Raw genomic sequence first — 25241 nt, forward strand, 5'->3', positions numbered from 1 at the left:
ATCAGTGAATACTAAGTAAGTGTACTTTTTTCTTATCACAAGCGATTGCGGTCTAGCTTGACGTCATACTCGTTTTAAATACCAGAACTTCTGTAGAAACACATTAGACGTCAACATGAGGTTCTTAATTGTTCTGTTCATATTTTACATGCTTTGTGCGACTGCATTTAGTATCGTTTGTCCACCAGATCCCTGTAAATCCGTCAAGTGTGATCCGGCTCCAAAATGTGAAGGACCACATGAAGTACTGGGTCCTGGAGGATTCTGTGGTTGTTGTGAACAATGCGTTCACTTACTTCGTAAGTTATTGTAAATATACAGGATGTCTTAATATACTTATCCACCACTATATGTGTCCGTTGCCTGCAATCCAAAATACGAGGTTTCGATAAAAAGATGACATCCAGTAAGCTCTAGCCTTAATTTGCCACTTACTTCAAATAGTCAACAATTTCACAGTTTTTTTTTTGGAATAGTTGGAAGAATCAATTTTTAAGTTCGAAATAACGAAAACGAAAACAGAGTTTGTTCATGTTGCCAAAAATCGGCACATTTTCTCTTGTTATATTTTTTGATAGAAGTCCAGTATACTATACACATGTCATAATATAAGTAATTTGGGTTGCAAGCAAATAACCGACCCATTTAGTATATGAACATACTGTATACACACATAGACATTATATTTACTTATCTGTGAAATTAGATGTAAATATTTATTGTTTATAATTGGTTATTTATAGAGTTGAATGAGTCCTGTTTTGTTACTGTCGGAGGACCAAGTCCACCAAGTGCTCGCTGTGACAAAGGATTGGAATGCAAAGATAATAAATGTCAGAAGATTTCTTACTAAAATGCATGACAACTGAAAATTATGTGCAAACCAAATACTCTTTAATAAAAATAAAGTTCGTAGGCTGCGAAACATTCAAAACACAAAATCGTGAAGTTTATATTTCATAACGAGCACGTGGACTACTGCATTTCGTACAAATAGAACTGCTGAAGCACGAGACCAGATTGTATGCATACATCGCCCGAGTATTTCAAATACAGTTTTCGGCCCAACGTTAAGAAAAAAAATAGAAAAAATTGAAGACCTGCAGTCAAGTTGAAATTCAGTTGCGGCTGGTAATTTTAAAAAGAAAGAGAAACAAATAAATCAGTAACATATGTATTATTTTTATGCAATTTCAAACGCGGGTAACATTGTATATCCAATTCACATAAGCATACATCCTTGTATATCCAGAAGGATCAGTACTTTCGCATCCGTTTCCGCTCACAAAACTTGCAATTCCAACGTGGATCGCAGAATATTTGCTATAACTGTCGATTAAAGGACTACCGGTATCTCCCTAAAATAACAGTTTGAATTGACACAACATATAAGTGGGCTTTGAAAGTTGAAATGAATTGGTCTTTCTGTTATGACCACAGTGTAAAACAATAGCGACATCTAGCCTACATTTTCGAAATGTCGCTTCACTAAGTTTCCGGTCTTCTGCAAACGTAAAAAACCGAAAGTAACTATAATGCAATCAAGTTTTTCTTCTTGTCACTACTGTATTGTACACTTTGCATCTTAGTTTGACATAACTTACATGACAAGCTCCTTCGTTGTAATTGCCGACAACACAAACCATTTTATCAGTAATTTGGTTTCCGTAATAAATCTTGCACTCTTCGTTTGTAATGGAACTGACAGTTGCCACTTGAAGGTCATCGGTCAATGATGAGTTGCCTGTTGACAGTTGAAAAATATATATATACAGTGAACATTCGATATCATCACCTTTGATATAAGAAGCTTTTAATACAAGCAACCTTTGATATTGTCAACTAATTTAGTTTCTGTCATTCGATATAATCACATCAACTGTCAGTCGCTAAAATAACCGTGTTAAAGATGCAAAAACAAAAGAGACAGTTTATCGTTCTGAAGAATGTTGCTGTTAATTTTTTTTTAATTTTTTTCATGTTCTTTCCTTTTCTTGTTTTATCTTACTGTTTGTTCTTGCTCTTGACAATTTGGTGTTCTTCGCAGTTTTCTATATTTGTATTTGCAAGGTATTTCTTTTGTGATTCTTTCAGTTTATACCTCTTTCGTTATTGTTTATGCTCTTTACCTTGTCCCACATTTCTTAATTATTTATTATTGATTTTTCGTTCCTGTTGATAAATTCTCTGGTTATTTTATGTATATTCGGTATATAAAGTGACTATTTTTTATCTTTAAGTTATTGCCTAGGCAAGCTCTTTGTCTTTTCTGTGTCTGCATATACATAGAGATACCATAATATTATTCTTAAAATATCGTCTAGCCATTTCGATATAATCATTTTTGATAAAAGCAACTTTTTAAAAAAATTGTTTTCAAAGAGACTATATCGAATGTTCACTGTATTAAAAAATATGTACAAGGTGATCAATGGAATGATTTAGTTGATTAATAGTTAATAGAACGTATGTCTTGATATCTATCAGTTCCTAACATGTGTATATTATTTGACGTTTTTATGTCAAGTTCGGACACACGTTTGCATGGGGCCTATAGGTTTATGCCTGCACGATTTTTTTTATTTTTTAGTTGGCTTTTTTTCCCGCCTCTATTTCAAAATCACCCTGTATACACATCCTAAAAAAAAACTTCTAACGGAAACAAAAACAAAAAAAAGTTTAAAAATTAACTAACAAAGTTGGTGATGTTTCATTGAAAACGTAAGTCTGTGATAAATTCGGAAAATCGAACATCGATTTTTCGTAAAAAATAGTGTGAGTTAATAACCAAGATGCATTTTCTACCGTAAAAACATTTTTAATAGACCACCTGATATAAAAAATTCACTTACCATCGCTGGTTTGTCCCCATCCAATAATCCTCAGATTCGTTTTGGCAGGTAATTCGTGCGTCGCAAGAGGAATGAGAGGCCTTATATAATCTATAATGTCTTTGGACTCCAGTACTACCAACTTAAATCCCACCTACCTGTATATTGTATTGGAATTCTCAATTTAATCAAACCAATGTCATTTTCCAACGTCAAAGCATTGAAGTCCGGATGTAAAATATACTCAGAGGTCGCAAGTGTTACCCGATTTGGGTCCTCTTTTTCAAGGTGCACCGAGCCTAGTTTTATGGTAAAAAGAGTAGCCCTGAAAAGTACATACTTTTACTACCAAGTTTCAATGACATTTTGATGACACTGAATGTGAAACGTTTGATTTTGATTATTTTTTCAGTGTCACCAAACTATGAAACCAAAATTTTTAGGATACCCATAAACGCATTGTCCGGCAGTGATTATCCACTGATTTGTGAAGATCGCGCCACCACAGAAGAACCGACTTGTATTGGTTTGGACTGTAATTGCAGCAGTGAAGAAGTATTTGTTGATGTAAGCTTCTTCTCCTCCAATAATGCGTGTTTCGTACTAAAAAAAATGTGTAAAAAGAGGTATGGTACATATAATTTAAAGAATCATCAAATTGGCGTTGCTATCCGATGTAAAAAAATCCAATAACAGACATCTTTCTCGAAAGAGAAACTACTACTTGATGACTTTTTTTAACTCTCAATACTTTGTCAAACACTTATTGTCGGTTTGAACAGAATCAACAACACTAGAAGCTTCTTCATGGTGAAAACAATGTCAGAGATGTGTTTTACTTGAAGGATTTTTAATTGATCTGGGGATATAACATAATCTATTAGTGGTGACCAATTTATTATTGCAATAAATAAAATTGGACGAGGAAAACAGACGTTTTTGTGATAAGGAAAAGACTATGTATCTAGATAAAACTAGACATTAGTGGGTCTATAATATGTTCTAATAATAGTAATAATAATAAACTTCTGAACACATTCCAAGACAATTTTTTGAATTGATTTAGTATCTTTTCTTTTTGAATTTTGTTATGTAGATTCTTTTTGGATTTTTCCCAATAGTTATTTAAGCATCCAGGGCGGTATGGTCGTTTTCCAATAAAGATTGATCACCAAAGGGGTATTTACCTAAATTATTATATTAATTAAGACAATATTACTATTTTTAAAGTCATATTAAAACATTTTTTAATACAGCGCCATCTTGTGTACTTTTTATGGACCAACTACAGAATTGACAGAATTGACAGATGACGAAATTTATAAATTTCATGTGACAGTTCTCATGAATTTTAAAAAACTCAATTATTTCGATTAAAAGTTTTTCGGCTAAAAACTTAATACAACTTGCGTTAACCATTTTACAGCGCTCAATAACTAAAGCACTGATTTTGCGCTGTAAAATGTAAGTTACCACACGCGACTGTAAATAACTATTTCGTCATAAAAAGGAAGGTGAACAATTAACTCTATACTAAAACGTGTAGGGTAACCCTCACTCTAAAAGTTGAGATGTTCGAGTTCGAGCGTGTACGTACTTTCAAAATTATCTCCTTCCGAACCGTACCATTCTCGCTCCTTTTGCCCCGCTAGAAAAATCGACGAGTTTCCAAACTAACAAAGTGGCCCGTTTTCGTCCTTTTCGGCCGTTTGGTTTTCGAGAAATAAATTTTTAAAAATCGTTTTCGTTCGTCCGGCTTTGCTGACGTGGTAGATGTTTCAAAATGCTTTAATGTTCGTGGGGACAAAACCATGACCATTAAGTCGAGAGACTCAGTCATAAACATTTCAAAAGGGTCTGATTTTTTGTACACACAACATGTACGGTAGCGGTTTTTTTTTGTCTCGGCACTTATTTAAATCGGTCCGAGCAACGAAGGAAACATTAGCGGAGATTGATTTATTTAATCGAGTTCGACATCAAGGTGTGTTTTCCGTATGTATGCGTAACTTACACTTAAAAATCAGGAAGCGCGAATTCATTGTTCAATCACAGATCATTATTTGATGGACAAACATTTGTTGATAGTCTGTATAAAAAATTTGCATAAATACCAAGTATCTAACAGGCTCTTTTTAGGGGTACTTATGCAAAAGTACAACAAATAAATGAAATGAACGCGACGAGTATCGAATTTTATTACGACTCGGTCGATTTTTAATCGTTCGGCGGCAGTAGATATTAGAGAGACAAAAAATGCAAGTATGAAAGACTTAATTGCGGGAACTCATTACACAAAAGATGTAAAAGATAAGAAAATTTAAGAATCTGCTAATTTACCCGTTTAATGCTTTTGTATAGTGAGTACTGCAATTAAGCCATAAAATCACTATTTGGTACCTGCTGCAACTGTAACTTGACAACGGAGCTTCAAATACTGCCCGAGTGTTATGACTAAGGCTCGGACGGTTTGCGCTATTTTGCAGTGCCGTAGCTACGGTAGGTAGGAGTGGGAGATCGCGCGGCGGCCGATGAGGGATCAATCAGTATGCACTGTCCCAATACGAGGAAAATTGGCTCTACTAATTGTTTAACAATTTTAGTGTGCATAGCTCCCTTTCGTAAAAAGAACTGGCTCTACACATGGGATAAATTTCATTTTTATCTCTTTTATAAATTTGCTTAGGGTTCCCAAATTAAAAATTCAATTTTTTATTAGGATATATGTACTTAAATACCTAATTCACATTAAGTACCCATTAAGTACCAAATTAACCTTTTTTGTTTTTTTTTTCTGGACGATTTTATCAAGATGCGTCTTATCTCAATAAATTTGTTTAAATCTACAATCTAGCTTGAAATGGTAAAAATGAATGTTTTGTTGTTTCACTTCTTTGACAGTTATTGCAAGATTTAACCCATTTTTTTATATCGTTTTGCATATTTGACTACAATTCGTCTACAAATTAAAGGTTGAGAAGATTTTATGTCTGGACGAGCCAAACTATGAATTTTTTCAAAAATTAAAAATCTAAACTGTTAAGGAATTTATGGTCTTAACAAATTATTGCTTTTGTCTACCCATAACATTATATCACCTTTAATATTTATTTAGGCAAAATCAAAATTTGGGTATTCTAACAAAGTTTTAAGTTCATCATTTATTTGTCATTTTGAGCACATTCTATTGCTTTGAAATCAATGTTTATTGAATCATTAAAGAGGCAAGTTTTTGTTAATTCATCTGTGGGAATATTAGTTTCTCCTTTAATATGTTGAATATCTGTTGTAATTGTAAAAAGAGAAATAAATTCTAAATATCTGAAATCACGAAGTAAATAATTTTCAGATGATTTTTAATGGCATTACATAAAGGTTTATGATCTGTAAAAATAGTAAACTTTTGACCTTCGATCCAATATCTAAAATTTTAATTTTTTAAATACTAAAGTAAATTGTTAATAATTAAAAAACACTATTTTTGTTCCGTACTAGAAAGAAATTTTATAAAATTGTTGTAAAGCACCTGCAATGCAAGTTGAAGAGGAATCACATGCAATTGAAATTTTCGAATTATTTCTTAGGTGAGTTACTTTTGCAAGTGCATTTTTAGCTTCATTAAATACTTGAACTTCACTAGCATTTAAATGAACACAAGTTTTGATGTGGATTTACCAGGAAGAACTAAATTGTTAAGTGGTTTTAACCTTCCAGTAGTCTGCTAGCTCAGCCGGACGATATTAGTCTGGTGGGGTCTGCCAGACCCCAGTCAATTTTTAGGCCTAAATTAAAATTCAATAATGCAATTTGCTTGAAAATGATGTAAAACTTTGTAAATTGGAAGATTGAATTCAGTAGATTTAAAAACATTTAATTACAAAGTGAAAATATGATAAACTTGCAAATCAATAAATATCATTTTAAAAGTGAACAAACACACAAAATGATGGATTCTATGGAATCTATGCAAATATATATTCACTGTATAAGTCAATATTATCACTTAGATAATCAATTTTCCTATTATCTTTCAAAAAAAAATTGTTTTTTTGAAACGGTACATTTTTCCAAAAACGAAAAAGTACATTTTTCATGTCCAGTCATTTTTTTTATGGTTAAAATTTATAAAACATCCACAAGTTAAAAATACGCATGTGACCCAAAAAAATAATACATTTAAAATTAAAAAGTTTAAAATTAGACCTAAAAAATGTCTTAATTGTTTTTGGGTTTGTGGAACTGGATAAATTATAATAGCTTTAATTTTTAAAGATTGAGATAAAAATCCATTTTTTGAAACATGGTGACCAAGAAAATCAATTTCTGTTTTCCCAAAAATACACTTATCTAAATTTAAGTCTCTTTAATGTGTTGCTCTAGAAAAGAAAGCTGTTTAGGATTCATTTTTCTACATTTGGCAGAAATTAGAGGATCTGCAGTTTGAATTTTGTAAAATGTGATATGTTTTGTGGGTCTGTTAATATCAAATTTAATTAAATTAGAAAATTTGAATAATAATTGTTTAAATGGGTTATCAATTTCTTTCAATTGGAAAATTTGGTTCTGTGAGATTGTTGTAGGATTTTGATTAGTAAAATGTTTAAGAAAGTTAAGAGTTTTGATTTTACCATTAATTGTTATACTGAAATGGGAGAGAAAATTATATACCAGAATTGGTACATGAATATTTGCTGCTTTAAAATCCCAGAAAGGAGTTGAAAAACAAAAACTTAATTTCATTTTTAATTGAATCTAGATCAGTTCAAACAGTTTGAACCAAGGCATGGCACAAATAAGCACTTCAAACCGTGAAGCTTGATGTTGTTCTTCTGAAAAAAAAAAAACATTTATAGTTTGTAAATGTTCATAATGAAAACTTACCATCGTAAAAATCCATGTTATTAAAAGAGTTGGTTCAAAGTAAATCTTATAATATTTTTGGACTGATTCTATTAACATCGACTATGTCAACATCCGCTCCTTTTGCCTTTAGTCTTTCAGCGACCTCACCGTTTTTAAAATACGTTGTAAAGTCTTCAAAGTTAGTTACTTCTTTGAAGTTCTTAGAAAACCAAGATGCAACAAAGTACTCCCCGCAACTATTTGTTATAATTTTGCCTTTGTCGATTTTTGGTTTTCTGGCCTTGTTCAGGATGATGTTTGTATATTTTTTAGATCTTCTTCAAACAGATACGTTTTTAGAGCAAGAATTTCGTATTGCTGAGCTTTTATATCTTCTGCTTTGTTGTAACGTTTCATTAAAAAAGTTACTTTGTTCCCCTGACACTATCTTAAAATGTCCAAACTTGATTTTTTCTTTAATGCAATATCTCATCATGTCAGTCAAAGTGAAGTTCTCATCAACCAAGTTCCTCCACGTTCTTCTGGTTGGGAAGAAACAGAAAATGCTCGAAAAATTTCTGTAGCTTCTTATCTTATCCCGAGAAATCAACCAACCAAGCTTTGATCAGAAGTGTCAAGAAGATGCTTAATGTGGTTTACTTTTGCTTCCATTTTAAGATCTTTGTGATCAGACAAATAGAAATTTGGGACTTTTCAAAGACACCGCAAGTATATAAACTCAGTACGAGTCAGCGTTTCCAAACTCGCTTTGAATTTTTTCGTACGATTGCTAGTATTTCTGTAGACTAAAATCGTTTGTCGTTGCTGCCAAATGGTTTTTAGTTATTATTTTTGTAGACAATTCTGACAACAACGTCATCGAAATTTCCAAACTTTTTATCGTTTGATGATAAGAAAAAATTTGTGACGTCGTCAATTAGAGTCAAGTCTAGTGCCAAAAAAGCGATCAACAAGTCTTCATAGTTTTTACCTTTGTCGGTTGTGCCGGGTCGTTTAAAAAACTAAAAGAAAATAATTATAAGGTTTTTGATAAATTGATCAATGTTATCAATTTTAGTCGTGAAATGATGGGTAATATTCAACTCACCCCAGAATTTCGGTTGTAAATACATGATTCTTGTTCGTTTTTTTTCACTTTGAATAGAATTTATGCTGGCCTGTGCGTACCAACCAATTACTAACGTTTTATCGTCTCTTTGTTTAGGCAACGATATCGAATTTAACTCGATTATTGTTATCTGAGATAAAATCTTAATCTTTTGGATTAGTCGAGTTTAAAACTGAACGTGTTTATTTGAAAACATTAAATTTTTTGGCTTTAACTGAATCGTATTTTCCCGTTTTTTTTTGCAATTTTTTCTTGCTATTTCTTTGTACTACTTTCCTTATTATTTGGGTTCGCTAAATTTGAAGATTTTATCAATTAAATCGATAAACGTCAGATGCGACAATCTCATTTATTTTGAATCCCACATTCCAAGGTCATAAGTTGTGAAAACTGTGGAGCTCAACACGAAAATTTAGGGACTAGACTATTTTTAAGAAAAATTTAATATCTCGATACCACATATTTTAATTCACATTTCAATATCATCTTCATCCTTTTGGTGAAAAATGGAACAAGACAAGTTGAGTTTTCCACCATTTTCTTCATTTGCTGAAAATTCAGAGTTACTTTATAGCATTAATTATGTTTTTGAAAAAGTGACGCTTTTTTGGATTAATTTCTGGCGAACTAATATCGCAATAAGCGAGCAGCTGAATTACAATTACAAAAATAACCTAAAACAAAAATTTTTAGAATACGTTCAATTCAATAATTATAATGAAATAAAAAAAGAATAAAAAGTACTTGCCAATAACTTGCTTTATGCCCTTGTTTACTTGAATCAAAACCCAAAAAGCATTGATGTTTTTTAGATTTAACGTATTTCGATTGAATGCAAGTTTGAATAATTCGTCTGGTTTTGTGAATTTTAACACAAAATAAGGGATCCACGTATATTTTGCCTTGAAACTTTGCCAAAGTCAAAATTTTGAAGTCCGAATTTCTTCAGGGGGTTGATCTGGTGTCTAAACATTCTGGCTCAACCATTTGTTGCAAATTGTTGGGACACATTAATCTGTGTAGTGGTGAAGGTTGTTTTCATTTCATATCTATAGTGTTTAACTACCTGTGCACGGCTCGATTAATTTTATCTTTGAGTTGCTCAGATTCATTAATTAGCGCACATCAAATTTTGAAAAATCCATTAAATTGGGCAAATGATTATTAGATATAACTTATTAGATATAAAAAATTTTTTTTTGACACACCCGTTTGCTGACTTCAACAAATATCTTATAAAAGTCACCATTCTAAAAGCATTAGCCTCGTTCGTGGTGAATTGTTTTTGCCTCTTTGCCAATAAATTGGGCATAAATATTAGATTTTTTTGTTATTTTAAATATGGGCTACGAAGTCCCGAAATCCCCGATCGACTATAAATATCCCTTCATCGGCCATTAATGTCAATGCATCAATTGAGAATATACTTTTAAGTTACCTGATTTCATATACATACAGGGTGATTTCGAAATAGAAGCGGAAAAAAAATCACTGCTTTACAAAAATACGTAGACGTTTTCGGTGATTTTCATTAATTTTAAGGTAAAGGTAAAAATTCCAAAACCTGGACCTTTCTCGGCGCCACTGATATGCACAAAATAACCTTAACAACGCAAAGCATTTTGTTCGTTAACACGTTCGCTACCAGCAGTGCCACGTTGAAATAGTTAGTGGTTGCCAGAAGCCAACTAATTTTTTTTTCGTTTTAGTTCTAAATGGTATTAATAAGACAGTAATTAACATTGTTTCATGTAAAAAAAAGAATAAAAAACAAGAAATAACATAAAGTGTTTTTTTCGAAAAATTAAAATCATAAGCAACAACTGCCAATTTTATTAGCACGTATAAAAAAGTTTATTAAAATGAAAACACTACAATAATCTATGATATTTGTCAATACATTGCTCACATATCCCTGGCTTATCTTTACAATTATTGCAGTGATAAATGGTCAGTTTTCTTCCTTTTCCTTCTTTGCTGCATAAGCGACAGCGTTTTCGTTTTGTCCTTTGAAAATTTTCTTTGTTTTGACATTTTTTGCTTATTACAGAAAGTACATGTTTTTCTGTCGAAACCATTTGACTTGGCAGTTTTACTGGTAAAAGTCCCTTTACAATACAGAGTCTAAAGTCATACAAATTCAACATTCTGTCTCCAGAATGGGATTGTATAATTTATATGCATTCACCATCAGAAGCTGTGCCGTATGAATAAAAACCTTTTTTTTATTTGACTATATGATTGTCATAGAATTCTACCATTGTGTAAAAGCTAACCACTTCACAAAAGACGAAGATTTCGAGTTGTAAATAACGGTTCAGCTACCTGATTATTTTTTCTTCAAGATCGAATCGAACAAACATGATTTATTAGGGATGCGTTGTCGCCTAAAAACCCTAAACTAATCTCAAGAATGCAGATAATTATTTGCGGTTACCAAGTTTTGCTAGGAAAAACTACTGAACAGAGGTCATCGCATTTCACAGTTTTTAACTTATTTTTTTCCTTGGTTATCGCTTTATTAACTTCCATATAGCACCACAGTGGAATGAGCTTACTTTTGCACTCTTCCTGCGATCGGTTTTCCAATAATCTTGTATTCTAGATAACTGAATGGTAACGCATGTGGAACAGTAGACCGAAAAATACTCTTAGTTCATCCACACTAAGGTTTTTCCATCCGCTAATTCTTGAATTTGCTGACAAACTGGTCGATAAAACAGTCACAGCATATGTGTTTGTTTCTTCCATTATAAACTCCATAAAGTCGTCGTCGAATAGTATGGCAAAAAAGTCCTGGACGTGGTTTTAACATTTGCCGTTTTCTGGTAAAATTCAACACTTCTAGTTCATTTGGTGTTTCTTCTGTGTGAGCTATCCAATTAGCAACTATACTCTCTTGTTTATTATTCGCGTCTTCTGAACTTCCATGAGGTGGTCGACGTAAACATCTTTCCAAGTTCTGATCGCATTTTCGTTTGGACTTAAATGGCCCTGGATCTCCTTCTGAACTCATTTAAAATACAAATATGTAGAATTATAAACGATTAGTATAATCAATTAATTAAACAGAATCACTTAGAATGTCATAATACCTATATTAAAATCTCCGTAGATCAGGTTTGAGGTTATGGCGAGTTAGACATTTTGGTCGGAAATTTTCGAAGGTCAGAAAAGCTGCAGTTGAAAGCAAATTTTATAAAAAACGACAAGAAATTCAATTGTCCGATCACAGACGCAATCTCACGTCTCATGGACAATACTTCAGTGTTGTGATCAAACAGGAGTGAGTAAAGAACTCGGGGTTAAGTTCAATAGTAAATTTATTACCAAAACTATTCACAATATATACGCAATTAATAATTTATTCGACAACAGAGATTCTAAATCATTTGTTCACATTATGCTAATTTCCCTACTAAACTAATTATGTGTTACAACAGTATGTTTAGTTACCGCTGACCAAGTGACCCGGTTATGTCATGCTTGCTGACTCTGCTCCTTATGCAAAAATCTTAAGCACCTGCTGTGACATTTTCCGAGTTACTTGGTTAAACGTCTTGGTTTTATCAAGGCTGGAAGTAACTGTTGTTCTATCCATTGTGTAAATATTTTGGCATTCATGTTCTTGTGATAATCTCTATGTTCCATACCAGAACCTAGCATGAGATCGCAATTTTCTAAAAAGCCACTTGCAGTACCTGCGTGAAGAATCGTAAACCTTTTGTGCTCAGATTTTATCCTTTTTGGAACTCCTAAAGAGTCAAATTATTGAAGTTTCTTGATTGTCACAACTCATCTGTTAAGAAATTTTATTATTTATGATTGTGAATAAAATCGTATACAACCCTCGGTGGAAGTTCCGTTCTTGTCTCTCGAGAAATAGTTCACCTCGGCTGTCGCCTCGGTAAACTATCTTTCTCTCGAGAAGAATGAAGGACTTCCCACCTCGGATTGTAATCTACTTTTTCGACGACCTTTCGTTACAGGAGTTTTCACGCAACCAGACTTGTCGAATTCAAGTAGAATTCTGAAAACAAGTATGGCGTGAACCTAAAAATGATATTTTTAGAGGAATATTTGAGGTTTGTAAGGGACAAAATACATCGAAAATATGTGCAGCATTACTGCAAATTTTCTTTATGAGCAGCATTTCTTCAGAAAATCTAACCATTGCTATTTTTTTTTTGACGTTTCCTGTTTTTTTTTATGCAAAGGAAATATAGGGTATTATTTTTATTATTATCTTATCATCCTAAAAATACCCATTACAATGTAATATCTAACATCGACAATAACTAAAATTATTACAACTTTTAACTTTTCTTTCTCTGTATATTAATATGTTGTTAAGTTTTATTTGGATCATCAGCTGAAGTCCCAAATCTTCAGTTTCAGATCATTAATAAAGAAGTGTGTTTTCCACACCACCATTTTTCGTTATAATGCAGAACCTAAAACAAAGAAGAATTTAGAGGTATTTTTCATTACTTAACATACACACTCACTCATAGTTCAAGAAGCTATCTTTTCTTGCAGTATATAAACGTTTTTGTTCTTCAGCTCAAGTGCCAACTCTAGAGCTGTATCTCCATTTGCATTTCTAGCATTGAAATCAATACCCTTGTCAAACAAAAAATTGATTACTTTTGTATTTTTGTACAATGATTTTGCAGCAAAATGCAAGGGGGTTTGACTGTATTTATCCAAGCAGTTAATATTCGCTCCCTTTTGAACTAAAGTTTGAACCGTCCAAATTTTTCCATTAAAACATGCAAGATGTACCGGAGTCACCCCATCGTAATCTTTAACATTTGGATCAAAACCATTTTTTAATAACAATTCTACTATTGTTTTGTGTCCGCTTAAAGAAGCCAAATGTAATGCAGTTTCACCTAGATTATTCCGAATGTTTCCATCAGCACCTTTTTCAAGTAAATACTTGCAAATTTTCGGGTTGTTATTGACGCATGCATGATGTAAAGGCGTTGAATTGCTATGATCGCACCAATCGATGTCTAGTTTTTCTAGTAACAGGTCAATTAGGTCTGTACTTGAATTGTGTTCGAAAGTTGCGTAATGTAATGCTGTTTGATTCTTGTCATTTGTACCAGTTATTTGAGCACCATTTGTTATTAGCAGCCTTACCACTTGAAGGTCGCCACATTTACAAGCCAAGTGAAGAGCCGTTTCACCTTCATTGTTTGGGACATTAATATCGATATGTCCATCCACCAGAAACTTTACTAGTTCTAAATTCTCATTTGCGCTTGCGTAATGCAAAGCAGTGAACCCACTTTTACTTTTAAAAGTTACATCACTGCCTCGTTCCAGCAAAAGTTGGGTTAATTTTGTACCCTCATCTAGGCCCCATGAAACATAATGTAACGAATTACAACCGTCTCCATCCAAAGCATTTATATCAGCTCCTCTGTTAAGCAACTCTTGAACAAGTTCGATGACCCCTTCTTCACAAGCAAAATGTAAAGGAGTGTTTTTATCTTTATTTGGAAGATTAACAACTGCGCCATTGCGTAATAACAAATTGACGATTTTTGGATTTGAGTTCTCCTCAGACAATGCTGTAAGCAAAGGAGTGTTGTCAAAATCGTCCAAAGCATTTACTTTTGCTCCATTACAAATCAAAACTTCCACATTTGCATCATTCCCAACTTCGCATGCACGATGTAACGCAGTTTCTCCACTGCGATTTCTTACATTTACGTCAAAGCCTTTGTTTATCAACAATCTGATGATTTTCTCATTGTCTTGCTCCGACAACGAAGCGTAATGTAAACCATTGTCTTCGTCTTTATCAACGATGTTAAAACAATCACGAGTTTCAAGAAAGTTCTTAACTTTCTCAAACTCTCCCGTATTGCAGTCTTGAAGAAATGTCGACGTCTCTTCTGAGTTTTTAGCTCCATATTTTAACAAAAGTTGTTCAAGTTCTTCGTGGTTATTAGCAATTGCTTCAGCTAGCGGTGTTACATCAAATATATTCTTGTGGTTAATATCAACTTTATGCTCTATTAACAATCTGATTATATTTTCGTCCACTTCTTCGTTATCCACAAAATAAAAATACGCATTTTGCGAATCTTTATCTAACGCAAAGAGATCAGCGCCATTATCAACTAGGATCTCTAGTAGTTCGTAGTCACAATTTGCACACGCCAAGTGTAAAACTGTCGCACCTGAAGAATTTTTCGCATTGATGTTGGCATCGTTGGAGAGCAACAACCTAATTAAATCCGTATTTGGGTCTTCCTCATCCACGGCGTGGTGTAACACCGTTCTACCCATTTTGTCTGGAATATTCACGTCCGCACCATTGTCAAGTAACAATTTTATGCCTTCCAAGTTATTTTCTCTACACGCTATAAGTAAAGCTGTCCTTCCGTTTTTATCTTGCGCGTTAATATCAATACGACACAACAAACGTTGAATTAAGTGATTGTCAAATTCATTAATAAACTTTACCACATAATGTAACAGAGTTTGATCATCCGCATCAACGATTGTTAAATCAATATCGTAATTTAAAACAATTTGGAGGTTATATAGAGATTTTGATTGGCACGCCAAATGAAAAACTGTTAATTCATCGGAATTTTTGTCATTCACATCTAGGTGGTGTTCTTCTATTAACCATAGTATTAGGGAAGAATTGGGATGCCTTGCTGCAGAATGCAACGCAGTTTCGCTCTTGCGGTTTCGAATTTTTGGATTAGCTCCTCTTTGAAGTAATAAAATCGAATTTGGCAATGAGCCATGTAGACACGCCAAGTGTAAAGCTGTATGTCCATTGTTATCTTGAGCGTCAATATTGAGTTTTTTGTCTAAAAGTAAGTTTATTACTTGTCGATTCAATCCGACATTCCTCGCAGAATAGTGTAGAGCACTTTGGCTAGTATTGTCCAAATGCTGATGGTCTGCCCCATTTTCAAGCAGTGTCTCTACCGTCTCGAAATTACCATTTTTGCAAGCGAGTTGAAAAGCACTTGTTCCTTTTTTATTTGTTAAATTTATGTCTAAAGTGGACCTACTAATTACGGATTTTAGTTGCTCGATATCCATCGGTGCTACCAAGCGGTGTAACACTGTGTCTCCATTAGAACATCTAGCTCCATTATCTGATAAAATCATTAGCATGTCTTGTATTCCAAGGCGACAAGAGTGATCTAAAAGTGATAAAGAGTTCCAGAGTTCTTGGTTAGCATTAGCTCCATTTTCAAGAAGTAATTTTGCAACAGCGACGTTTCCTTTTCTAGGAGTTGTATAGTCATCACCTTGACAGCCAAACACTGCTAGTGTAAGCAAAAATTGTCTATCAACCAATTGTTGGTTTATAAGTGTGGGATTTTGTTGAACCAAATGAGTTAATAGGTTTACGTATCCAAATTTGGCAGCGTAGTATGCTATTGTGTCCACATGGTAGACAGTATAGAGAGCATTTTTCATTTCTTCAAACTTATGTTTTTTTTCCAAAAATTTTTCGAAAGGATACAAGCAGTTGGATTTGAGAGCATAAGTTATCACATCAAACTCGAATAAACCATCGTTAGTCTCAGTTAAAGTGGTGTCTTCCTGTGCAACAATGTCCATGATTTCCAACCATTGTGCATTTTCTCTTCTTTCAAAGGTTTGCTCCATCACGTTCTCAGGATACTTCATTCCGTAGGAAGATGCCAAGTGTAAAGCTGTCCGACCACATTTGTCTTTAATGTGAAGCTCGTCTTTGTGCCGTCTGACATGTTCAACACTTTTGTAAATCACAGCCAAATGTAAAGGATTATCTTCAGCCATCATCAAATCAAACATGAGTCGTATATTTTCATATCGAGTAGAAAATATCTTCTCCTTCAGCAATGTAATTCTCTTTGTATTTCTTTTAAACCACACACAGACAAAAAATTCGGCATACGTTTGATGGTTAAAAGTAACTTCGTCATGTTCACTAACCGTGACAATTCCATACCTGTCTCCATTTCTTTTTAAATCGTCCAAAAATTCCCCGGTTTCGTCGTCTACGTAAAGCTTTTCGAGGTCTGATCTGTCTAAGCAACTATCCAAAGCAACTCTCTCATACTCCTTCAAGATCCTGGTTCTGCTTGATCGAAGATGATATAGTAGATCCTCAGAGACGACTTTTTTAAAGTAATTTTCAAGTTGGCCTTGAAAATAATGTTCGTACATCCGAGTTAACACGAACATGTTTTTCTGGTGGAGACTTTTATAAATTTCTGGTTTAGATAAGAACATTTCGGTTATAATATGCAGCTGTAGCGGAACTCCTAGTAAATCTTGACTGTTGTTAAGATCGGTGCTACTAAAAATCGCAGCGATAATGTTTTCTATCTGTTCAGCATTGAAAGTCGTGAGTTTCTCGGTAATAAATCTTGTTTGTTGTTCTTGATCCAAAGGTTTTATTTTGGCTGGAATCACGTGCAGTGTGTCAGTTATTTGTTGTCGCAAATTTTCTCTTGACGAAACGAAAACTTACACTCCGTCATCCAAAATGTTTTTGACAAATTTCAAAACAAGTGGTACAAAGCTGCTGTCCATTTCATCTAAACCATCAAGAAACAAGTGCATTTTCTTGGTTTTCCAAAGGATGGTTTTTATTTTTGCAGTTAGAGCATCTTCGGATTTATCTAACGAAATGAAATACTTCCAAGTTGCTGCAAAATTTGGATTAGTTGCAAAAAAACCATTGCAATTTATCAGATTGACGTGGATGATCCAATTTTCTTTTGGTGTGTAGTTGTGGCTGAAAAGTTTCATGATTCTTGATTTTCCCATTCCAGGTGATGCACAGAATACTTTGAGAAAACCATGACAATACTCAATGACGTTGTTTTCAGAAATGAACATTTCTTCGAATTTAGGGCTCTGACTTCCTTTTTGGCGTAGGAGAACGCATTTGTCGTTATCGAGTTTTTCCAGTAAGTAGACATTAGAGTGACCTAGTCTAACTATCTTTTCAAACTCAGCATATGTGCACTTCCGATTGGATGAAAGAAGAATACAACTTCCGGTCTCATTCTTTAATGTTTGGTAATTGGACAGTTCCTTGATTTTCGTATTTGAAATTTCTCCTCATTTTTCTTGAAATAGATAACTGCAGTTGATGATGACAACGGCATCTACGGCGTGGTGCAAAAGACTCTTGATGTTTTTGATTTTTATTAAAGTGACGGAAACATTTCTTGGGATGTGTAAGTCGCAAAACTTTTCCATTGCTTTCCCAATCAGTAAATGGTCAAGCTGAGTCATTTTGAGTAAGTCTGATACTTTTAGATGTTCGGCTATATCTTGGTCGATAAAATCTTGCAAACAAATCTTAGATTTTCCTTGAAGTGAAACATAGAATTCCTTGATGACGTGGTATTCTTGATCGCTACACTTGTTAGTCAAATCCAATAAATTTTCAAAAACATTCCACTCTTTGAAATCACATCTTTTACATTTCCCCAACAAAATTATCTTCTTCCTATCAATTTTTCTTTTGAGCAGTTTTAACACAGTCTTGATCAGGTCTTCGTTTTCTTCTTCGACTTTTAAAATCAACGGACCTTTATTCAAGTGCCACACAATTAATGTCTGTTGTTGTTCAGTCAATGGTGGACTCGTTTGTAGCAACGTTGTTATCAATTCCAAGTCGCAGTCTTCTTGAATTTCAGTCCACATGTTTCGAACAATCGTCTCTTCAGTTGAGTCTACTATCGTCAGTTCAAATTCCATTATCGCTTTCTTCAGTATATCGGTTTTGGTGTTGACACTCTTATCAGAAAGAGTTTTAATGTGTGACGATAAACTAAATTCTGTCAATTTGGCAAGAACTAAATGTTTTGTCAACGCGAAATTTTCGCTCCACCAGTGTTCCATAAACTGAACAAACAAAGAATAGATATCACATCTGTTGATAAAGATCGCGTCCAATTTTTCTCGAATTTGTTTTTTAAGAGATTCGATGTCCAATTGGTGTGAAAAAAAATAAAACTGTTGGCAAGACTTTTCTATTTCTATTTGTTCATCGGTTTTGTCTAGATTGTTTATTTCTTCTTTTACTCGGAATTGAAACATGTTTTGAGGATGTTCAGTATTGGCTAGTAGCACTTGGTCTTTTCCACCCTTATACTCCAGTGCCAGAAGTGAAGGATATTTTTTGAAAGACAAAACTGTGCCATCTTCAATACTAGTTGGTCTGTTGGTGTATAAAATAAAGACAGTGTTGTGATCTTTTTCAAATGCCTGCATCGACTTGAAATAATCTGGTAGGAAAAATTTACTTTTGATTTCTTTTTTGCCACATTTATAACTTCCTTTTGTCAGCATGTCATTTGTGACTTGTTCTTTGTCAAGTTTGTGTTTTACTTGACACAGAAATGTTTTTCTTTCACCATTTTTAAAATCCACCTTAATTTCGATGTCATCTAATTTATCGCATGTGTTGTCGTTGTTTGTTATCATTTGAAAGTCATCAACATCGTCATCAGTGATAAACTTCAGAGCATGAAGAGCCGCAGTTAAGTACTCATAGCCTTTACCAAGGTCAATCACTCCTTTTCTTTTCACATAGGTTTCCATAATCTACAAAATAATTTTGCAATATATTTAAAGTGGCAATATAAAAATGTACTCACGTCGATGTTGTTCCTAATACTCTTTGTTAAAGGCAACGCTTTACTCTTTCGGATGTAAATTTTTTCACAAAAACAGCTTCTCAATGCGACTGATCAAAAAGTATAATTTTCTTAATAGAAACGTTGTGTCAAAACATCTCCCCCTTTCATCCATTATTTCTAAAAAAAAAGTCAAATTTATTTAAAAAATAAATTTCGAATGTTAAAAAATGAATTTGATATAGGTCGTACAGTGAGAGTTTGAATGACAGAAAAGTCACTATATCTACGCAATAAAAAGTGTACCATACGTGCGAAATTTAAAATGACAAAATAACCCCAGGGCTGCGTTCATAAAAATCACTCAGCATTCATAAAGATGCGTAATGCTTTCTGTCACTCGACTTTGAGCGTTCATAAATACCACGTTAAGAACGCACGGCTCGAAAATCGCCGGACTCAGAAACCCGATGAAAAACGCTCCGTGTATGAAAAATGCACGTCAAATATTTGTTGCCATAAATCATTGTTTCTTAACCTTTCAAGTAAGCCGCACCTCTTTGAACCTGAAAACAAGTCTGCACACCCCGTTAAAAATTGTGCTTCAATTTTTCGTTTAGAAAAATACATTTTAAAAATTTTTTGTTTATTAAAAAAATGTACATTTTATAATATCAACCAGGTTCTCCAGCACCAATGATTTTGGTCAAATTCCTAAATCAAAAAAGAAGCACGAGATCTATCTACTGGCCAAATTTGAGAATTTCGACTTTGAGAAAAATTTGCAAATTTCGACTTTAGAATAATCTATGAACTTTTTCTTATGTAAAAAATATTTCAAATAGTTTCCGAGATATAGACCCCGAAACCTTCAAAAATTTGGCCCTCTGGCGGCAACCCAAAATTTCAAACGGCCATAACTCAGTTATTTGTTGACGAAAATTAAAAATTCTTATGTTTTTGGATTCAGCGTGACATTCTGCATAAAATGAGACCCAAATTTGTTGAGTTTTCTTTATAAATAAACGAGGCATTGGCCAAAAACTGTTTTGAAAACGTCATTTTAGGATGAGTTTCAATCAATGTTTTTAAAGTGAAAACGACCTTTAATAGCTTTGAATTATACATCAGTCGAAATAGGAGCTCAGAATCTATCTACTGGCCCAATTTGAGATCTATCGGACAAATAGTTTACAAATTATGGCCAAAAATTAAAAAAAAAATTTCATCGTTTGAGTCGGATTTTTTTTTTCGCGAAAAATCGACTATCGAATATTGAGCTTTTGAAAACATTTTCTAACGTAAAATGAGCCGGGAACAAGAATGGCGCAAACTGCATCTCAATATCTCAAATAGTTTTCGAGTTATTTAACTTTAAAAATTACGAAAAATAGAGGAGAACTGAGAATCAACTTTCCGAAACTTTGATCGGCCATAACTCAGTTATCTGTTGTCGGATCTAAATTTAAATCGCAGATTTGGAATCTGCGTAAAATTGTGCGTACACTGATGTATAATAACTCGAGTATACTCTAAAAAATAAGCGAGATATCGATATCGGAAATTTGGCATAGTTTTAGTCATGAATTTTCGCGAAAATTGCGTTTTGTATGTAGGTGATGTACTTATTTGTCAAACATTTAAATAACTACGGAAACCGTTCATAAACGCAACAACACACTGGCGAATCTCAGTGTTAATCACATCACTCTGACGTCACACGCTCCCACAGACGTTTCACTTTATGAACACACCCCAGTTACTGACAACCCTGTCAACCCATTTCGTGTAGGAATTTAGTGTTTTTAGTGTGTTTTGCAGTAGAATTTGCTACCAACCTACATGTCAACTGTCGAAATCGCCCAATCTCTCACCGGATATACTATAAATGGAAGTGGCTACTTTTACGTATTCCACACCAAATCGACTACTTTTGACCCCCACCTTTGACTGAAAGTTTTTCATCTTTTTCTACCCGATGAAAAACAGTTCTCAGATTTTTTTTCAAATTTTTCTACTTAATCCAAAAAAAGTTATGAATTTTTATGGATCCTTCAATAAAATTTATAGTATTTTCTTTATTTGCACTTGTAATATCGGCAACTGTAGCTTCCGAATTTGTATGAACTAAGTTAGTGCTTTATTGCACTAGACAGCAGTTTGTCGATTTGATTTTATCTAAATTATTATAAAACTGGGGGTAAAGTCGGTGTCATGATCTAAGATAAAAAAAATCATTAATAGATGGTGATAGAAAACGGTCATTTTTCGTCTGTTTTGACAACAAAAACTAAAATGTTTTGTAGGGGTCGCCTAAAAACTAATTTTTGTGTCAGCTTTTAGAGCTTTGTTCACGAGCGTACTTTGAAAATTTTATTTCTAAAATTAAAGACGATTTTTGGGGGACCACAAGTCCTACCGGACCCTGTATTTGCGAAAATTGCAAAGGGGCGCCATCTAGTGTTAATCGACTGAAACGCTCATTGTGGGAAAACTTTAATTTATTCGGTCTTGTTAAGTTTGTATGAATCAACAATGTCTTTTTATTTCTATTTTAAAAATGATTCATAAATCAATAGTTTTTTCTGGTATAAGTGGTTTTTTTAAAGACTTATTTTAAAGAGGTATAGTTAACTTACAAGACTTGATTGTATTAATATGACACATTGGATAAAATGTGTTAAAAAATATCCAAAGCAATATACAATTCTGTAACATTATTGATAGAACAAAAATATTAAATATAATTTTGCAATTTTGCAGACAAAAGAGTTTCATCTATTTCCATTTCTTTTGACCGATTTTGAAAGTAACTTAATTTAGTATACGAATAGTAGGTTTAATTTTTATTAAAGATTTATTTCTATGATGTAATCCATTAGTCAAGTATGAAAGTGTAGTTTAAAAAAGCGTTTATTAAATCATGTAAAGGTCAATTTTGATCATTTCGGACGTGTGCAAATGAGAAATGAGATATTTTAACAAGTATTTATTTAAAAAAATAAATTATACACTGCGCGACAAATTCAAAATAATTTTGAACTTTGAAAAATAGGTAAAAAAACATACCAAAGAGTTTGTTTTTTCAGGTTTATTTAAAATATTAAAGTCGTTATGGTTATAAAGATTCAAAATATATCAGAAAAACTAAAAGTTCTAAAAAAAATGAAAATCTATGCAAATCATAATTATTGTTGACTGCCTTCTTTGATACGAATATAGTTTTCGAGAAAGGATAAACAATTACCAACCAATCCTGAAAGCTTATTCTAGAGGGGGAGTAAAAGGCCATCCCAATTTCCTAGGCAACGAGAGTCTGACCAATGAACGATAGTATGGTCCATCGTTACCGATTTTCAAATTCTGTTCAGCTTCCGGATTGGCTACCGTTTTTTTGTCTTAACTCGATTATTTTTTGAGCTTGAAAATTTTTGTTTCGAGAGTTTGGTTCAGAATTGTTGCGTTTTTTCTTTGGATTACGAATTCTGTATACAAGGTGTTCCAGAACTCGCGCCCCAGAAAGCAAGGGAGGGTACCGACAGCAATACAGATGGCAAATGTGAACCTGAACTGGCACCTCCTTCGACCACGTGTCTTGAAGTTGTTCAAATAAATTTAATGTCTAGTGATCCATGAAAAACTAACGTATGTGGGTGCATCGAATTTATTTTCTACTAACTACACAAAAAATAAAATAAGTAAAATAGATATTCAAATGGAAACAGTACACGAATAAACCAAGAAAACATCAACAACAGCTAAAATTACGCGCTGATGTCTCCTAATGAAACCAGAATATTTAAAATATCGTGTCCAAGAAGACAATTAAAGGGGAAAATTAAATGAAACATCCAATACAACTATCAATACAATTTGTCTCAGACGTTATGATAATTAAAATAGAATTAAAATTCACTTACCTTGATTTTGTAGGTAAATGTCTTGATATTCCCCTTTTGATTTATAATTACAGCCAAATAAACGGTGATGTAGTAGAAGAAATTATTACGACAGCTGATAGAAGTGAGCGGTTAACTTAACATATCTAATCTCTGTGTGGTGACCATGGAAGCGCATGACGATCTCTCCCAAAATAAATATTGTTTATCTGAGGACTCCTATCTACTGGTTGTGTTAAACGTTATAAGATTGGTTGCATAACCACGATACTGCTTATAAACTTTAATTAAGAATTACATCTATTATTATCTAATCGTTAAAAGGAAAGTTTTCAAGTTGTCAAGTATTTATTTTCACTTTTATTTTAATTATTCGTAAAATTTTGGTTTTGGTACATCCAATGAAAATAACATTAAAATTTGGATGTAATTAATTAATTAATCGTTGATTATTAATTAATTAATTAATCAACGATTATTTCATGTTCAATCGTTGATTATTAATTAATTAATTAATCAACGATTATTTCATGTTAACATAGTAAAATAAATATGTAGTTAAATATAGAATTAAATACAACGATTTCAATGGTAATTTTTTTAACAGAATTTATTACATTTAACATAATAAATAACAAAGAAAATTTATTGGATCAATTCTTGGTGTTGTTGACAAATTATCAAAATTACAATTTATTCCCCAAACACCAAATTTGGCAAAAAATGCATTTTTTGTCAAATTTGGTGTTTGGGGAATAAATTGTAATTTTGATAATAATAAATAACAATTATTAGCAAGCAACGAATAAACTATATATAATATATAACTAATCAAGCACAAATTCAAAGTTTTGTTCAAATTATCCAACGAAATATTTCAACATGTTTCATATTTAATGATTAAATCTTTATATCATACAGTGAACATTCGATATAGTCGCCCTGTCTGGCAACAATTTTTTTAAAAAGTTGTTTTTATCAAAAATGTTGATTAGATCGAAATGGATTGAAAATGTACCTAGGCAATGACCTAAAGACAAAAATTAGCCACACCGAATATACACAAAATTACCAGAGAATTTACCAACCGAAACGAAAAATCAATAATAAATAATTAAGAAATGTGGGACAAGGTAAAGAGCATAAACAATAATGAAAGAGGTGTAAACTGAAAGAATCACAAATTAAAGACAATTTCTGACGGTACCTCAATCAGAATCTTTACAAAGAGAGGAAAAATAGTAAAAAATTATTATTAGTGTTAGTAGACAAACAACGAAAAATTAACAATAAAAGACAAGAAACAAATATTAAAGAAATACCTTGCAAATACAAATATAGAAAACAACGAAGAATACCAATTGTCAAGGGCAAGAACAAACAGTAAGGAAAGAATTTAAGAATAAAATAGCAGAAATATCCTTCAGAACGGATAAACACTGTCTTTTCTGTTTTTGCATCTTTAAAACGGTTATTTTAGCGACTGACAGTTGATGACAGAAACTAAATTAGTTGACAATATCAATGGTTGCTTACATCTTTTTTTTTTTCGCTTTTTTTGCTACTTTTTTCATATAATATCAAATCAATTTATATCAAACTGTGTATTTTTTTCATTTTGTAGGGAGGATGTCATGTTATAACTTGATTCAGTTTTTTTGTATTGTAGTTAAAGCAAAAAACAGGTTTTTAACATGCTTTTTCATAATTTATACTCTATTCCTCATTTATTTTGAATACCGCATTTCAAGGTCATAATTTGTGAAAATTGTGGAGATCTACGTCAAACTTGATAGGATTTATGTATTAAATTGAATCACAAACGGGTGTTTGGGTGTTCAAGTACTCGTTTATGTTCAATCCAATGCATTAATCTTCTCAAATTTGCCGTAAAAACCCCACAATTTTCACA

General features: G+C 32.8%; 3 protein-coding genes across 3 annotated transcripts; all 3 read right to left on the minus strand.

Annotated features, from left to right (window-relative positions):
• Positions 1–1193: 1193 nt before the first annotated feature.
• LOC148165969 (brachyurin-like) lies at positions 1194–4250 on the minus strand. The gene is made up of 9 exons (XM_088049547.1): positions 4228–4250; positions 3767–3795; positions 3593–3690; positions 3500–3562; positions 3280–3434; positions 2990–3156; positions 2853–2942; positions 1605–1744; positions 1194–1358 (listed from the first exon to the last, which is right to left on the minus strand). The coding sequence occupies exons 1-9, from the start codon at positions 4248–4250 to the stop codon at positions 1194–1196; spliced, it is 930 nt and encodes a 309-aa protein (XP_087905673.1).
• Positions 4251–13025: 8775 nt separating this feature from the next.
• On the minus strand, positions 13026–17849 carry LOC148165970 (uncharacterized). The gene is made up of 4 exons (XM_088049548.1): positions 17835–17849; positions 17364–17784; positions 13311–17303; positions 13026–13256 (listed from the first exon to the last, which is right to left on the minus strand). The coding sequence occupies exons 1-3, from the start codon at positions 17847–17849 to the stop codon at positions 13318–13320; spliced, it is 4422 nt and encodes a 1473-aa protein (XP_087905674.1). The 3' UTR covers positions 13026–13256; positions 13311–13317.
• Positions 17850–17893: 44 nt separating this feature from the next.
• Positions 17894–23519, minus strand: LOC148165971 (uncharacterized). The gene is made up of 3 exons (XM_088049541.1): positions 23351–23519; positions 19452–19610; positions 17894–19398 (listed from the first exon to the last, which is right to left on the minus strand). The coding sequence occupies exon 3, from the start codon at positions 19393–19395 to the stop codon at positions 17905–17907; it is 1491 nt and encodes a 496-aa protein (XP_087905667.1). The 5' UTR covers positions 19396–19398; positions 19452–19610; positions 23351–23519; the 3' UTR covers positions 17894–17904.
• Between the last annotated feature and the right edge of the window lie 1722 nt (positions 23520–25241).

Source organism: Gnatocerus cornutus, unplaced genomic scaffold (genome assembly GCF_029298725.1).
Source record: "Gnatocerus cornutus isolate USDA-ARS CGAHR unplaced genomic scaffold, icGnaCorn1.1 ctg00000063.1, whole genome shotgun sequence".
NCBI classification, from domain to species: Eukaryota; Metazoa; Arthropoda; class Insecta; order Coleoptera; family Tenebrionidae; genus Gnatocerus; species Gnatocerus cornutus.

Excerpts from the sequence above, each read along its gene's own strand:
- LOC148165969 (XM_088049547.1), bottom strand. The coding sequence starts at position 4,250 with ATGGTTAACGCAAGTTGTATTAA. Across the intron at positions 3,563-3,592 it reads TGTTCAAACCGACAATAAGT|TCATCAAGTAGTAGTTTCTC; the intron begins GTTTGACAAAGT and ends AGTTAAAAAAAG. Across the intron at positions 2,943-2,989 it reads AATTCCAATACAATATACAG|ATTATATAAGGCCTCTCATT; the intron begins GTAGGTGGGATT and ends AAGACATTATAG.
- LOC148165970 (XM_088049548.1), bottom strand. Across the intron at positions 17,304-17,363 it reads TGGTTTAGATGAAATGGACA|TTTTCGTTTCGTCAAGAGAA; the intron begins GCAGCTTTGTAC and ends ACGGAGTGTAAG.
- LOC148165971 (XM_088049541.1), bottom strand. The coding sequence starts at position 19,395 with ATGGAAACCTATGTGAAAAGAAAAGGAGTGATTGACCTTGGTAAAGGC.